Source organism: Rhinolophus hipposideros, assembly GCF_964194185.1.
Source record: "Rhinolophus hipposideros genome assembly, chromosome: 17".
NCBI lineage: Eukaryota > Metazoa > Chordata > Mammalia > Chiroptera > Rhinolophidae > Rhinolophus > Rhinolophus hipposideros.
In genome coordinates this window covers 22,032,122-22,048,331 of record NC_138063.1, presented here as the reverse complement: position 1 = coordinate 22,048,331, position 16,210 = coordinate 22,032,122, and the positions used below count along the sequence as shown (strand labels likewise).

Sequence of the window (16,210 nt, the reverse complement as noted above, 5' to 3'; positions counted from 1 at the left end):
AGGGAAAAGGGACCCCAATGGTGCAGTCTGGGCCCAGAGGGGGAGAGGGAGAGGGGTACAACCTTCGTGTTTTGCTGGATGCAAGGGCCTACTCCCCGGCTCGCTGCATGGACCTGTCAGAATCTCACGTCCAAGGGCGAATAACAACACACCCCCATTTTGTTTCAGAGTCAAAGCAATTGTCAAATGACTTGGAAAACACATAAACATAGATCCTGTGCATCAATTTGTGTGAATAGGAAACAAAGAAATAAACAAGAGATATTTTCTGTTTCAATATCTGAGACAAGGAAATAGATTTTTGTTTTTGTTTTTTAAAAGAAATAGATAAGAGTCTTTACCTCAAATAAATACCCTAAGAAACATAAACCCTGGGAAGGTATACAATGGAATATTATGCAGCCATTAAAACTCCTGTTATAAAAAAAGATTTTGTGAAACAGAAACAAGATTATGATATAGGCTTACAAGAAAAAAAAGCAGGTTAAAAATAGAATGTACAAAACAACAACCAATAAAAACAGGATAGCAACTTCATTTAAAAACAGTTAAGATGGAAATGCTGGCGCGGATGTGGAGAAAAGGGAACGCTAGTGCACTGTTGGTGGGACTGCAGATTAGTGCAGCCACTATGGAAAACAGTATGGAAGTATCTCAGGAATCTGAAAATGGAACTACCCTATGATCCAGTAATTCCACTCCTAGGCATCTACCCGGAGAAATCCAAAACTCCAATTCAAAAATCTGTATGCACTCCTATGTTTATTGCAGCACTTTACACAATAGCCAAGATATGGAAACAACCGAAATGCCCATCGGTAGATGACTGGATTAAGAAGCTGTGGTACATTTATACAATGGAGTATTACGCAGCCATAAAGAAGAAAGAAATCTTATCATTTGCAACAACATGGATGGATCTAGAGAACATTATGTTAAGTGAAATAAGTCAGAAAGAGAAAGACAAGTACCATATGATCTCACTTATATATGGAATCTAAAGAAAAGACTATGCGAATGAACTAATCAGAGACAGTTTTGGGGACGCGGAGAAAAAACCGAGAGTGGTTAGATGGGTGTGTGGGAGGGGGTTGGGGATAAGGGGAAAGGTGAAGGGATTTGGAAGCAGCTGGTAACCACAAGATGGCCTCAGGGTTTTTTTTGAAAACTAATTTGGGGAAGGTATTCAATAATGTTGTAAAGATTTTGTTGGGTATCCGATGGACATGCGTCCTATTTGGGAGACCACCTCAGGGATACTGTGGATACCTGATCATGGCATTGTACACCAGAAGCTAAACATTAATGAATGCCAACTATAATTTTATATATATAATGTGATGGTTCAGTGTGAGGTCGGAGGGATAGTGGATGGGGGGAGGGGGGTTCACAGTATGAGGGATATAAATGATGAACGTCTAAGTATTACCTTGTTTTGTACACCTGAAACTAATAAATAAATAAAATAAAATAAAATAAAATAAAATAAAATAAAAAAAAAACAGTTAAGATGGGAAAGATTTATACAAAAACCTCATGTCTAGATGGTAAGACTATTATGAAGTGTTAGTTATTTATTATGGCCTATATGTATATTTTTTTTTCTTTAGTTTTCTGAAGGGAGAACGTCTTGTTTTGGTTAATTATGTAAAAAGCACAGCCCCATGTTTCAGAGAGCCCCCACTCCACCCAGCCTGCAGCTGCCTGTGGCGAATTCTCTGGAATGAGTTTGAGGATTGCTGGCTTCATCTTCTCAGGGTGCATAGAATTTGGGCAACAGCCAATGCTGATGATTAGGGAAAGAGGAGGGTGATTTAGAAAGGAAAAGACGAGACGTGATTTGGAAGGAAAGCAGCTGGCTTTCGGGGTGCTTCTGACAAGAGGCTCCCACAGCTGCGAGCAGTAAGGAGAGCTCCGTGCCTTCAGAAAGGCCCTGTGCATGGACCAAGTGGAATGTGGATTCCTGCATTCCAGTGTGTGTGTTGAATAGTTGACCATGGTCTTTATAGCCACTCGGAAAACAAATATTAAGAACCGAGATGGAGGAAAGGAGACATGGAGAGAAAGGTCTTCCAGGGTGGGCCAGGGAGCACTCTGCACTGTCTCACAGCCACACTGCAGCCTTCCAGGGCATCACAGGAGACGAAACCATCATCCCGGTGTTTGTAAGATGAAGACCAACATCTTGGCAGACAAGAGGAAACTGCTGTCTCACAGGCGTCTCTCTCTTCAGAGGAGGGAGAGGCAAAGGACTCAGGGTCATGGCTATATGGACTCCCTTGTCTCAGGGAGGGGCTGGCTGATCCCAAGCGAGGCCCAACCCCACCCCACTTGGGCTCAGATTCTGAAATCCCCACTTCTGGCAAGTGCGTAAGTGTTTGAGAAAAATGACTGGGATGGAGTAGAAATAGCAAAGGGCAGAGGGTCCCTCCCTGGTCAAAGGAAACATTAGAAATAAAGTCTTCTTCACGTTCCCTGGTGGAAGACTGCAGCTTCTCCACGGCTCCTGGGAGACCCAGGAATGAAGGCTAGTACAGAACACAGCCCGGTGCCCACGCCTCCTCCCCAGGAGGCCTTTTACAGTTTGCACAGGGCATGTTAGCCGCAAACCAGGTAGAGCCAGCAGGCTAACATGCCAGGCATCCTCTGACACTCTCAGACGGTGAATTCTCAACGGGAGAACCGGGATCCAGAAGATACATGAGATCCCATCCTTTTGCCATATTCTAAACACGTGATGCAGTGTGGGGGCTGGTCTTGGTGACTGGAAAGGAAACCCAGAGATGGGGGTCGCCTCTGGGAGCCATGGCTGTTGGCACTAAACTGGTGTGGGGGTCAGCTAACAGGGAGTCAAAGTGAACATGTCACACCCTTTGCTGCCTAGGAGAGGGTCCAACGTGTATGGAGGAATTTAGACACCAGACCATGAGGGTGAGGACAGGCAGCATTTTAACATCAATCCCCAACATTCCTTTATTGGAAAAAATCAAAACTCCTAAGAAGCCAGTTGGGAGTGGAAGGGAAAGGCCGGGGCCTAGGAGAAAAGTCACGAGAGAGAAAAGGAGATGGAAGAAGCAGGAGGGAAAGGCAGGGTGAGAGACATGGCCAGGGGCTACAGCGAAAGGGAAACAGTCCAGGCAAGGTGGTGGCTTAATGTAAGTTGTTGGCATTGCTGCAGTGTGAACGCTTTCTGGTGGCTCAAGCTATCCGTGCAGCCTGATACACTCAAAAATGCCTTGTAGAGTGTGAGTGTGTGTGTGTGTGTGTGTGTGTGTGTGTGTGTGTGTGTGTGTGTGTGAAGCAAGGAAAAGGAAGCTTGGTTCCAACTGACACATGGCTTTGGTTTGGGGTGAGATGGTGTGACAAGGAGGGGACAGCAGCAGACAGTGATATGAGAGATGTGGAGACGTGTGGGCATCTGAGCAGACCCAGGGACTGGGAGTGTGATGGTTGCTCTGGGCTCACTGCCTCTCAGTCTCACAGAGCATGCTGACCACCAGGGCCACGGGCATCCGGGGGACATGGGTAACCTGGAATTCCTTGGAAAGCAACGCTCCCCTCTCAGACCCGAGGTCTCTGTCTTGAATCGAAAGGGTCTTGGTGAGGTTCGTTTCTATTCAATTCTCTTTGTGGCCATTTTCTCAGGTCTTACAGCAGCCAGACTCTAGCTCTTCCTTCTCCATTTATCTGCTCACCATGGTCAGATTAATTTCTTTTGGCTGCGTAGTAAGTCGAGTGTCCCCTGATCGGCTTGAAAACAAGGATTTCGACAGTCTGGTCCTGCCCTGCCTTTGCAACCTTCCTCTTCTGTGCCCCTTCAGGTAGCCAGCAGGTCACCTCCCAGCCCCTGGAGGCCTGGGGGGCCCACACAGCCTCCATACCTTTGCAAGCTGTTCCCCTTGTAAAGTCCCCTCTTTCTGTTCCTCTCTTACCTGAATTCTTTTCATCATGTGACACCCCGACTGTGTCCTCTCCTATAAAGTCTCGCTCTAGCCACCCTGATCCCACTTCATGCACAGAGCTCTGACTATTTGTAAGCAACAGGGATAGAAGCTGGTGGCCCAAAGCAAACCTCCTCTCACCCTCTGGCTCTACCTGGTATCTCTGTGGGCATCACCTCTCCAGCCTCTCGAGGGCATACAGCTGATTCTGCAAACCATGCCCGTGTCCCTGAAATGACCACTCGCCGTGAGCTCCTGCAGAACCCTCCGGACCAGCCCTATTGGGGTCCTGGCCAGATCTGTGCCCCTGCTGTCCTACCTGGAGTATGACACAGACATGGGAGAGAACCGCACCAGCAGATCTGCGGGGTAATTGGGGAGAGTGTTGATTCCTAACCGTGGGCTAGCCCAGAGAAGCTGCCTGCCTACGTGTGCTTCCCGCAGTGCCTGGAGATCCTGCCGCCACTGCCAGCTCATCCATGCTTCACAAGCCTTTACCCTGATGCAGTCTTTCCTTCCCTGTTGAGAAGGAAGGCTGGAACTCAGATTCCCAAGAACAGGGACTCAGTGACAAAGCCTCAGGCGGGGTTATAAGACGTGACGCTGGGGGCCTTCCTGAGAGGTGTTTTGAAAAAGGTGAGGGAGAAGAGTCTAAGGATACGATGCACAAAAGACAGGGGGGAACCAGCACGAAAAGAGAAAATTGTTCCTCTTGTTTAAAAAAGGCAGGCTGGGGACTCGAGGAAACAACTTGGCCAACTCCCCAAGGTCTACTGGCTTTTCCCTGGGCGGGTGCCCTCTGGGAGGTCACATGGCAAAGAGGATGGACATTTCATGCATTCTCTTTACCGTGCCCCCATCCTGGAGGGAAAGACTTCCACAAACGAGTCACTCTGCAGGATAAGCAGAACAAGAAGGCGGGTACCTTGATCTGCGGAAAACGGACAAAATAGGGTGTGATGCCTGCCTCAACACTGCGTCCTTTACGCCATAGTCCGATCTCAGAGTAAACAAGTGGCACGGGGCCTGGTCAGTCTTCTGAGGACACGGTTCGGGGATGTTCTGACCCCAGCCCTCCACAGTTTCCCCTGCCATAGCTGGAGGAGCCAAGCCATAATCCCCACAGGTCACAGCCTTGAGCCCCAGAAAGCCTTCAGGGATCCCCCCACACACACGGGCCAGGGCCACAGGCCACATGTTTGAGGAAAATGTCTACATCAAGAACCTGGGGTTTGAAGACCAGATTTATCACCAAAAAGCCCCATGACTCAGCCGCTCACTGCTCCTCTCAAAGCCTCAGTTTTCCCAAAACGGGTGAATTAGATTTAGTAGTTTTCAAATTTCTCTTGGCTACGGAGCTCTTGGCGCAAATAGAATCTGACCCAGAAACTTGGTGGGGAGAACAATCGTACGTGGAGCTGCTCAGGAGGAAGGAAGGACGGGGCCCAGGGGTAGGGCTCAGAATCAGCTGATATGTCTCCTGTGCTGTTTAGCACAGATTGCAAACCAGCTGCCTAGACCGTCCGGAAGGCCCCTAGACAGCGCTGGAATTCAGTGGTTTTGCTAAGCGTGGCTGAGAACGTGTGTATCTGTGAATGCCGGTGTGCAGTGGGAGGAAAGGATCAAACAGAGCAGGTCCTGCTCTCAATGGGTTCCAAGGAAATGGAAGACACAGGACACAAGACACACACACACACAGAAACACACACACATGCTCATCCACACAAACACACACATAAGCACACGCAAAAGTAATGTAAATGGCTGACTCGCGTGTGCGTGAGCTGGCAGGCAGGTTTAATAGGATGCTGGTTCCTAGGTGAGATGTAGGAGCAGTGTTTCAGCTCATGGCTCTCTCACATGCAGGACCTTGTCTCCTCTTCTCAAACGCCCTATGAGTTTGGTAAAAGGGGGTTGTCACGTCCAGATGACATATGAAGACGCCACGGTCTGGGATACAAGAGATTTGGCTAAAGTTACATGACAACTAAGCGGGCAAGCTGGGCCCAGACCCAGGCTTCTGGTCCTGAGTTTTGTTCTCCCACATCAAGCGATAGCTAATCTGAACTCTTGCACATTTTGAGATCCAAAGTAGACATTACTGTACATAAAAAAATCAAGAGAGGCACTAAGGAAGGTTGACAGGAAATCACTGAGAGAGAACGGGCTGACAGGTGGGTCTGTCATTAGCAGAGGCTGGTGCCCCGTAACGTGCCCGTGCACGCACACGTCTTCTCCCCTGACTCCCAACCCAGGACCCCACCAAGGGTTAGTTAATACTCACTTGCTGGTGAGCTGGAGTTTAGGAGAGATCCCGTTCTCCCCAAAAAGGGTGATGAACACATTGGCATCTGTCCCTGCACCCCGAACGTCTCCTGTGGATGTGACCACCTCGTACACTGGAGGAGGAAAGGAGAAGACAGATGGCAGTTTCAGAAAAAAACCCAGAATCCTATGTGGGTGTGGAGAAGCCACAGCTCCTACCAGCCCCGCAGGGGGTGCCCAGCCACAAAGGACCCTGGGAACTGCTACAGCCTGCACGCTTCTGAGCCAGGGTCAGACTCCCACAAAGTCCTGCTGTGTCCAAACCCGCGAACCTCATGCTGCATACTCATTTTACAGGTAAGGAACCTGTAGGCATGAGGACAAGCCCAAGTCACACATTATATGGTGTCAACACCCGAGCCCAGCCTATGGCCTCCAGATGCCCAGTGTGTGGCCTTTCCATCACAGCACACGAGGTCCTCCTAGACATGACCTTCGTCACAGCCTGCACCGGGCTCGCACCTTCCTCTCTGCCCTCTGACAATGCAGCTGCTTTGCCAGGCCTCACCTCCCATGACCTTCTGGGCATTGCACTGCTATCTCAGGATAAGCCATTCATTCCAGTGCTGGGGGTGCAGGGCTTTGCCAGGAGTCCTTCTTTCGTAAGGGCATTGATTTCCCCTCTTTTTGACCCCTTGTAGCTTTTTCCATTTGCTGTTACTTTTCCTTTTAATGTCCCTGGTTCTAATGAAGGTTCCCATCAAGACACCGTGAGGGAGAGAAAGGAAGCAGTATATTTGCGAGACTCTCTGTCTCTTGCAATAACCAAAGCCTTAATTCTTCCTAGTCTACACCACAGGGGTGTCGGATCTGCAAACAACTCCCGGAGCCCTCCCTGGGACAACTCTGGGCCCTGAAGTGTTGCCTACATGGCTTGCATATACACCAGGGCATTTCCAAACCAAGTGTCCATAGCAAAAAGATCAGCCTGGCAAAAATTCTAGAACCACATCATATGAAAGAAGACATAGAGGCCTGGAGATGCTTGGTTTGGAGAAAAGGAGAGTCTGGGGTACAGGAGAAGGATAAAGGAACTATCTCAATAGCTCATTAAGGGTACAAATGTATGTTTTAAAAAGGACCACACAATCTTTTTAATAGGCAAAAATTTGTTTAAAAAATAAACATACACTTACCCTAAGACCCAGAAATTCCACTTTGAGGTATTTACCCAAGAAAAATAAAAACATGTCTACACAAAGACCCGCACACAAAGGTTCATAGCAGCTTTATTCATAATAGCCCTAAAGTGGAAACAACCTAAATATCCATCACCAGGTGACTTGGATAAACAACTTGTAGTACATCCATACAATGGGATACTACTCAGCAATAGGAAGGAATGAACTACTGACACATACAATGTGGATAAATGTCAAGCTTGTTATGCTGAGCCAAAGAAGTCAGACATAAAACACTATACATTATAATTCCATTTATATAAAACTATAGAAAAGACAAATATAGTCTATTGTAACAGACAGCGGAACATAGTTTTCTGAGAGTAGGGGAATTGACTGAGAAGGAGCACAGGGAAATTGGGGGGGATAATTTAAATATACTATATATAGATTGTGCTAATGGTTGTACAGAAGTATACATGTGCCCATCCTCATCAAACAGCACATTTAAAACGGATGCATTTCATTGTAAAATTATATTTCAATAAAGTTGAAAAATGGACAAAAGAATTAAGCAGGCATGTCATAAATGAGGGTATCCAAATAACCAATAAGCATATAGAGACTTGTTCAGCATCATTATTCATCAGGAAAATGCAAACTAAAATTACAATAACATACTACTATGTAACCCCCAGAATGGCTAAAATTAAAAAGACTGGCAATACTAAGTATTGGCAAGAATATGGAGCTATTGGCTCCAATGTACTCTCGTACATTGTTGGTGAGAGTGTAAATTGTTATGAGCCCTGGTAGTTAAACATAATGTCCATCCTATGACCCAGGGATTCTACTTCCAAGTATAAATCCAAGAGAAATGAGTGCATGTGTCCATCAACAGATGTGTACAAGTACAAGATCTGTAACAGCTTTATTCATGATAGCCAAACACTGGAAATAACCCAAGAGTCCATCAACAATACAATGGTTAAATAAATGGTGATGTATTCATAAAATGTTATAGTGCACCATAATAAAAAAGAGCAAACCATATAACGTGTCACAACATGGACAAATCGCTCAGATACAATGTTGAGTGAAAGAAAAGCTACACACAAAAAGTGTATACTGCATGATTCCATTTATCTGAAGTTCAAGAACAGAAAAAAACTAATCTATGGGGAGAGAATCAGGAAAACTATTACCTCTGGGAAGGCAAGCGAAGGAGTTTTCTGGAGGTTGGAAGTGTTCTGTGTCTTGTTCTAAGTGGTGGTTACATAAGCATGCATATGTAACAATTCATCATGCTATACCTTTACGAGTTTTATGCTGTTTATATATTATTCCTCAAATTTAAATTTTTAATTTAAAAAAACTAAGATATCTGAAGAACTATCTTGTGGAAAAACAAATTCTGTGGAAGATATAAAATTCATTTTGGCTCTAAAAGGGAGGACCCCAACTCATGAAGTCCCCTTGTCAGCACAAAGAATTGTCACCAGCAACAGAGGGTGCTCCAAACACAGAGCCTGGCAAGTGGGAGATGCTCAATAAGTAATTACCCGGATGAATGAATGAGCAAATAAATGAATGAACGAAACAATCAATAAAATGAATATGAACGATAGAACTAAATGGATTATTATCTGATTCCAATTCTACCGTTACTGGCTATGTCATTTCAACCAAATGTCTTACTGAGCCTCAATTTCCTCATCTCTGAAGTAGGGATTAATTTCTTTCTTGAAGAATTATGGTAAGGATTAAAGCAAATAAAACAAAGTTTTCAATGTTCATACCCATTGACCTAGCATTTCCATTTCTGGGAATTTATCTTACAGACACTCCTCCACAGTTGGACAAAAGATATGCATTCCATAAGTGGTAGACTTATCATCATCATCATCACCATCATTGTCATCATCAACACCATCAGGGTCATCGTCACCATTGTTATCATCACCATCACCATCATCACCATCCTCCTCATCACCACCATCACAATCATCATCATCACCATCAAGGTCATCATGGTCACCATTACTGTCATCATCATCACCACCACCATCATCATCACCATCCTCCTCATCACCTCCATCACCATCATCATGATCACCATCAAGATCATCATGGTCACCATTACTGTCATCATCATCACCACCACCATCATCTCCATTGTTGTCATCATCAGCATCACTATCTTTCTCATCATGACTCCAGCATCTGCACTAACAATATCCCCAAGGAGGCCGCCTTGAGGAATTGTATCCCAACAGGTGCTGGGATTGTGCACAAGCCCCTGGGCAGGCACACAGCAGGCATTCAATAAACACTTGGTGAATAAATGAATGGGTGAGGGAATGGATGAACGAATGACTGGACACGGTGCTTACAGGGACTAGTGAGCCCCTCTGGGGTAAGTGCTGAGAATTTTGGTGCCTTCAGGGACCAGACAGGCAGCATCGATGGATAACACATGGCTGGTATGAAACGATAAGGAAAGGTGGAGACTATCACAACCCGGAAGTCCACAGCCTAGAAGCAGTCACAGCCAAAAATATTTGAAAACATTTAAAAGGCAGAAGAAAACAAAACAAAACACCAAAAACCCCTCTGCAGGCCAAACGTGGCTCCTGGGTTCCCAGTTCACCCCTTCTCTGGTTTACCTGGCAAGAAGGTAGAGCATTTCAAAGCAGCTCCCAAAAGCCCCAGAAGAAGAGGAGACTAAAAGGACAAGGCCCTGGGGTCCAGAGCAACCCCTGCCTTCTCCACGTGGGCCACAGCCTCTCCTTGCAAAGCCCCAGGCCCCCATCTCCGTTGGCCACGGTGGGCAGCAGCCCCGAGCCCCCGCTGGACACGCTGCCAGGGTCAGGCGTCCTCCCCACAACACCCAGTCACAGCCCTGTCAGGTCAGGCTTTGCCCAAAGCAGGCCATGCCATGGAAACCAGATCGCAACGTGGCTCTTGGGGCAAGGACCTGGAGCGTGTGAGCACTGCCGTTCTAGTCTATTCTGTGCCAATAAGATTGTTGCAAAGGGCAGGTCGCCTGCCTCTGCATCCAGCAGGGGACGCCAGCGTGATGCCTGCCCGTTTACCCCAAGGGGACACAGACGGTACAGACGCAATAGGAAATCCCCGAGAAGGCGGTTGGAACCTCAAGTTCCTCCCTCAAAGCACAGGACGAGATCCTGGGCTGCGCCCCCCACGCCCGCCGGCCGGACCGCGCACCTTTGGCCTTGTAGTACTCGTGTTCCATTTCCTCGTCGTCGTCGTCGGAGGCATAGTTCAGCAGCTCCTCCTCATACAGCGCTACGAAGTCAATGTCTTTCTTTCTCCTCTTTTTCTTCTGGGGCATCATTTTGCTGGCTGCTTCTTCCTGGCCCTGGCTAGCTCACCGGGCCTGCCTCCCTGCACCACCGTGGACCCTCGGCCCTCTCTGCCTGGGCTCCTGTGCCGTGTGGGTGGGCCAGGAGCCACACTTGGGTCCCCTGTGCCCACAGCGCTGCTCCTGCTCCCCTTGCTTCTTGGGCCTCTGAGCTGAACCTCAGTGCCTTATCTCTGTCTTTCCTGTCCCAGGCCCCTCTCTCTGCCATCCCTTTGCTGGTCACCTCCTCTTGCACCTGCCCTGGGTTTTCTCCTTGGGCCTCATCACTTATTCATAGGGGCTGAGGGCAGGCTGTCCTCCTTCCTCCATGCCCCTCCCAACAGCTCTCTCTCCTCCCTTCATGCAGAATCAGGTGACATCGAGCCCTTGGCATCAGTTTCCCACCTGGCCTCCCAGCAAGGGGGCCCCTTGGACCTCCTCCAGGCCACCCAAGGGGTGGGTGGCGGCCTCCCGCCATGGAGATCACCCTAGCCCCACAGGCTTGGAGGGCCGTGAACGATGCCCCTGGGCCTGGGACCTTCTGAGGAGAGCAGGGCCCCAAATCAGCCAAGCTGCCAGGACTCAGAGGCCTGTTTCTCTCCATTATTCATGACCTCTGATCGTCTTACGGAGCAGGCAAGGTTCTTGCTGGATTTTTCTTGCTCTCTTTCTCTGCTTCCATCTCAAGATTGCTGCCTCCTTAAAGTGGCCATTTAGCCAGGGGAGACCTGCTACCCTTCAGGGGTGCTGCTCGGAGGAGTACTCGGACCACCCACAAAGCATTTACTGAGTTGTGAGTGACAGCACTTGCAGACCCGAGAGAAGGACACTGGGGAAACCCACCGGTGGGGCATGGGTCACCAGCATGGGTTATAACAAGAACTCACCACATTGCTCTCTGGGCTCTCACATAAAATAGTCAAAACCTTCCGAGCCCACTGCAGAAGCCAACCCCACTCGGCCCTGACCTTCTCCACCTGCAGCCCCATACGGGGGATTCTCAGTTGGAGCAAGAGAATCAGGGCTCACAGACGCCTCTCTACCCTCAGTCAGAAAGGAAAATTCCCCTCAGGGCCACTACACTCCTCTTCCTTGCTTATTGTACTTTATCAAGATTTTATTAAGGCATTTAATTAAGATTTTATGAAGATTTGTTACAACCCCAGTCATAAGATTTCTATGTAAATCTTAAACTGCTAGAAATTTTCAATCCACTTGGAACTCTCCTTCCTCTGTCCTGGCAGCGTGAGGTCACTGGCCAGAACTGGGCCTGATGAGCGCCTCTCGGCCGTGTGGCCTGGCCAAGGCCTGTCTCCCCGTCCACAAAGGGGGATACTAATGATGCATGCAAGCATGTTGGGCACTTGGAGAAAGTGCTCAGCAAGTGGAAGCCTCTGGAACGCAGTAGAGGCTTAATAAATTCCTGGGACTCTAAATCTGAATTTCTCTTTCTTATTTTTCTTGGAGGGGGGAGTGATGCTTTGTTATCACCTCAAATTGCTCCAGAAGCCCTCCGTCAGTTCCTGCATGCAAGGACCGGCCCTCTGTGTCCTCCTTCTTCTGCGGGTTCTCTCTCTCTCTGTAGCATATCAGAGGCCACCAGTGAACATCCTGGAACATCTGTGTCTCTCCTATTTCCTGGGAGGACTGCCTTGTAAGGGCTTCTTTACTTGTCACCTTTCTCCTGCCTCTCCCAGCCATGAGCTCTGTGGGGGCAGGGCTCAGGCCGCCAGGGTCGCCGTGAGGCTCCCAGAACCTATAGCACCTCTGGCACACATATGCATTTGTTCAGTTAATAAATTAATGACTGGATTGCAGGCAGGTCTGTCTATAAAGCAGCCATGAACACAAGGCTCTCACTAGTTCCACAAGGAAAACAGTATGGGCTAAAAAGAAACCACACTTTAAATGATGTATTGGTGAAGTGAATGTTCCAGAACAAATACCACTCTGAGTGCCACTGGCCTAGAGAAGAGGTCATTTCCCGGGTCCAAGAGCGCTACCTTCACAAATATGAACAACTCTTCTGTGAGCAAGCACTAGAGCCACCTGTGAGGCTGAAAGGACAGTCTTATGACCAGAGGTGGTGGTTACAGAAAGGCAGGTTTCCACCCAATCCAGAAAGAAGGAATGGACACCCAGTCCTGCCTGGGGTGGCAGTGACTGTGGGGTGACAGAGATGTGAGGTCTGGAAAGCATACCTTGCCAGCCGACAGCAGGAATTGCTCTGGTGGTCCCTGTGGGTTTGAACCTGACAGGCCTGTGTCTGGTAGCTGGGAATTTCTAAGGCACCGAATGGCAGGTACAAGTAGACACTGGAGCAACCATGACAGGTTACCCAGCTAGGGTCCTCTGTGATGGGCTGGGGGCCAGGGAAGAGCACCGGCAAGCTCCAGGCTTGGCTGCAAAACCCTGACCAGACAGAGGGGCTCTGTGTCAGACCCGTGGGGACTGAGAAGAGGGCAGGAGAGCGTCTGCCAGGCCTGCCTGGGGCCTCCAGACTGAGGCATAGTTCAGAGAGGAGGAGGGAGCTAGCTGGTCTGCAACCACCACACGACTTGTCACAAGCTCCTCTCTTGTCACCTCTGTGTCCCACACCACCTCTCTGCCTGGCATTGAGTCCAACTATTGAGCTCTTAGCCCCAAGCTCCAGCACCCAAGATCCTTGGCCACCAGCTCTCTTCTGTGTTCTGGGTCTCCTCCCCTCACAGATGCCCTCTGTCAAGGTCAATGTCTACTTAAATGGGAATCCAGGACCTGGATTGTCCTTATTGTGTCCCCAGCCCCCCCAGACCTACTGAAGGTAAAATTTGGAATCGACAATTTTAACAACACCCTCTCCTGGGGGCAGGGAGGTAGCACTTTATATGAACTAAAATTTGGAAGCCATAGTAGTCTATACCTTCCCGGGTGACCTTGATCAGCTCACCTGGCTTTGGGGAGAGGATTAGCAAGCTTCCCTCCCAGGGCTACACATTGGAGTCACAGGGAGAGCTTTTAAATGCTGATGCCTGGGGTATAGGAAGGCACTGAACTCACCTCGTCCCATGAGCAAAATCAAATATACATGTATATAGACAGCAAGTACTCGGGTGAGACAACCAAGCACTGAATGAACCGCTTCTGACAACAAAAAGTGAAAGAGACAAAATGCAGAAGTCCTGGGAAGCCAAGAGAGCCCTCTGGGAGCCACGGGAACTCTCCAGGGAGGGAGGAGCCTGCGAGAGCCTCTGTTCACATTCCTCTCTGCTTTGCCAGGGCTGGGGGAGCTCTATCCTGTGACTTGGGGCCTACCTGCAAGATCACCACAGTGCATTCACAGCTACATTGCCTGCAGCCTTTTTTTAAAAGTATAATTGGTATACAATCTTATTATATGTTGGTTATGTGAGTTTCACGTGTACAATATAATGATTCAACATTTTTATACATTACAATGTGATCACCCCACTAATTCTAGGAATCACCTGTCACAGTGAAAACTTATCACAGTATCACTGACTATGTTCTCCTTCCCCTTTTCACTCATCCTCCCCCCCTCCCTACTGGTGACTATCCCTTTGGTTTCTGTTTCTATGAGTCTGTTTTTGTTTTGTTTTCAGAGTCCACATACTAGTGAAACCATACAGTATTTGTCTTTCTCTGCCTGACTTAATTCACTTGAAAGCCACCTAGAGCCCATCAATAGATGAATAGATAAAGAAGATGCCATGTATACATATACAATGGAATATTAGGCAGTAATAAAAAAAGAATGAAATGTTGCATTTGTGACAACGTGGGTGGATCCAGACAGTATTGTGCTTGGAGCCTTGGTCTCCCAACTACGGGAAGGAGCAGGAACACAGCGCATCACCACACCCACCTGCCCTCCCTGCCGAGAGCTGCTCCACAAGGTCAGTGCCCCAGGGGCGGTGAGCTCATGCTGGGCTCCACGCAGCTTCCCCAAACCGTCGGGCACATGGCACCTACACATAAGTCTCCTACACAGGACCACTTTCGGTACAACAAACAAGAGACTATGTAGAGAAGACCGAAGAGCCAGGGGCGCTCTCCAGGGACTGTGGGAATTCTCTGGAGTCCAAGGGGATGGTGAGCAGTGCTGCCCACATCGCCCTTCACCTCCGTGGGGTGGGAGGGGACTTCATCCACAGGCTCTGGCCTGCCTGCAAGGTCACTGCAGCACGTTCCCACACACACCACCAGGGCACATTTCAGCTCGAACAAAGGGAAAAAGCAAGACCGACAAGGCGTTACTACAGACACCCGGCTTCCCCACCCAGAGCTGCTCCAGCTCCGTAAGTCGGTGCCCCACATGCCGTGAGTACCTGCTCGGGCTCCTACCAGCTGCCAAATCCACATGGCACACACAAGTCTACACAGAGCCCACTTCCGCATAAGGCCACGTGTCCAAGAATGGAAGAGACAAAATTATTTTTGTCTAATTCATTTATCAAACATAGAGAGTAAAACAAAATGAAAAGACAGAAGAATATCTCTCAAATGAAGGAACAAGAAAAATCCCCAGGGAAAAATAAACCCTAAGGAAATTGAACCAAATAATTTGCCCGATAAAGAATTCAAAGACATGGTCATACAGATGGTTACTAAACTTGAGAGTGAAATAGAGGAATTTAGGGAGAATTTCAACAAAGAGTTAGAATGTATAAGAATGAACTACGCAGACTGAAGAATACAATAACTGAGATGAAAAACACATCAGAAGGAAACAACAGTAGATTAAGTAATACAGAACTAGACCAGCAACCCGAAAGACGGATTACTGCAAAGCAACCAAGCAGAACGGCAGAAAGAAAAAAGAATTTTAAAAAGGAGGATAGTTGAAGGTACCTCTGGGATAACATCAAACACTCACACATTTGCGTTATGGGGATCCCAGAAGGAGAAGGGGGAAAGGAACCAAAACTTTATTTAAAGAAATAATGGTTGAAACATTTCCTAACCTGGGAAAGGAAACAGATATCCAGGTCCAGGAAGCAAAGAGAATTCCCAACAAGATGAATCCAGAGACCCACACCAAGACATATTGTAGTTAAAATTATAAAAGTTAAAAAGAATCTTGAAGGAAGCAAGAGAAAAGCAAGTTACATACAAAGGAAACCCTATAAGGTTATCAGCTGATTTCTAATCAGCAACTTTACGGACCAGACGGGAGAGGCAGGATACCTTTAAAGTGCTGAAAGAAAGGAACCTACAACCTAGAATAACTTGCCAGCAAGGTTATCATCCAGAATTGAAGGAGAGATAGAGTTTCCCTGACAAGCAAAAACTAATCCAGCTTTATAAGAAATGTAAAGGGTCATCTTTAAATAGAAAAGGAAAGGCCATAACCAAAAATAAGAAAATATGAGAAGGGCAAAAACCTTCTCAAATAGTCAACAACTACAGAAAATCAGATATTTCAAAAGCTATTACAAAGGTTAAAAAAAAAGTATCAA

General features: G+C 47.7%; 1 protein-coding gene across 3 annotated transcripts in view; it reads right to left on the bottom strand.

Annotated features, from left to right (window-relative positions):
* LOXHD1 (lipoxygenase homology PLAT domains 1) overlaps positions 1-10,745 on the bottom strand; it is a gene marked incomplete at its 5' end in the record, with an annotated part of 134,435 nt that extends 123,690 nt beyond the window's left edge. For all 3 annotated transcript variants that reach the window (XM_081078305.1, XM_081078306.1, XM_081078307.1), the window contains 2 exons: positions 6,226-6,340; positions 10,616-10,745. In XM_081078305.1, the coding sequence (XP_080934431.1) occupies positions 6,226-6,340; positions 10,616-10,745 (245 nt within the window). The remainder of the gene's footprint in view (positions 1-6,225; positions 6,341-10,615) is intronic.
* Positions 10,746-16,210: the final 5,465 nt, after the last annotated feature.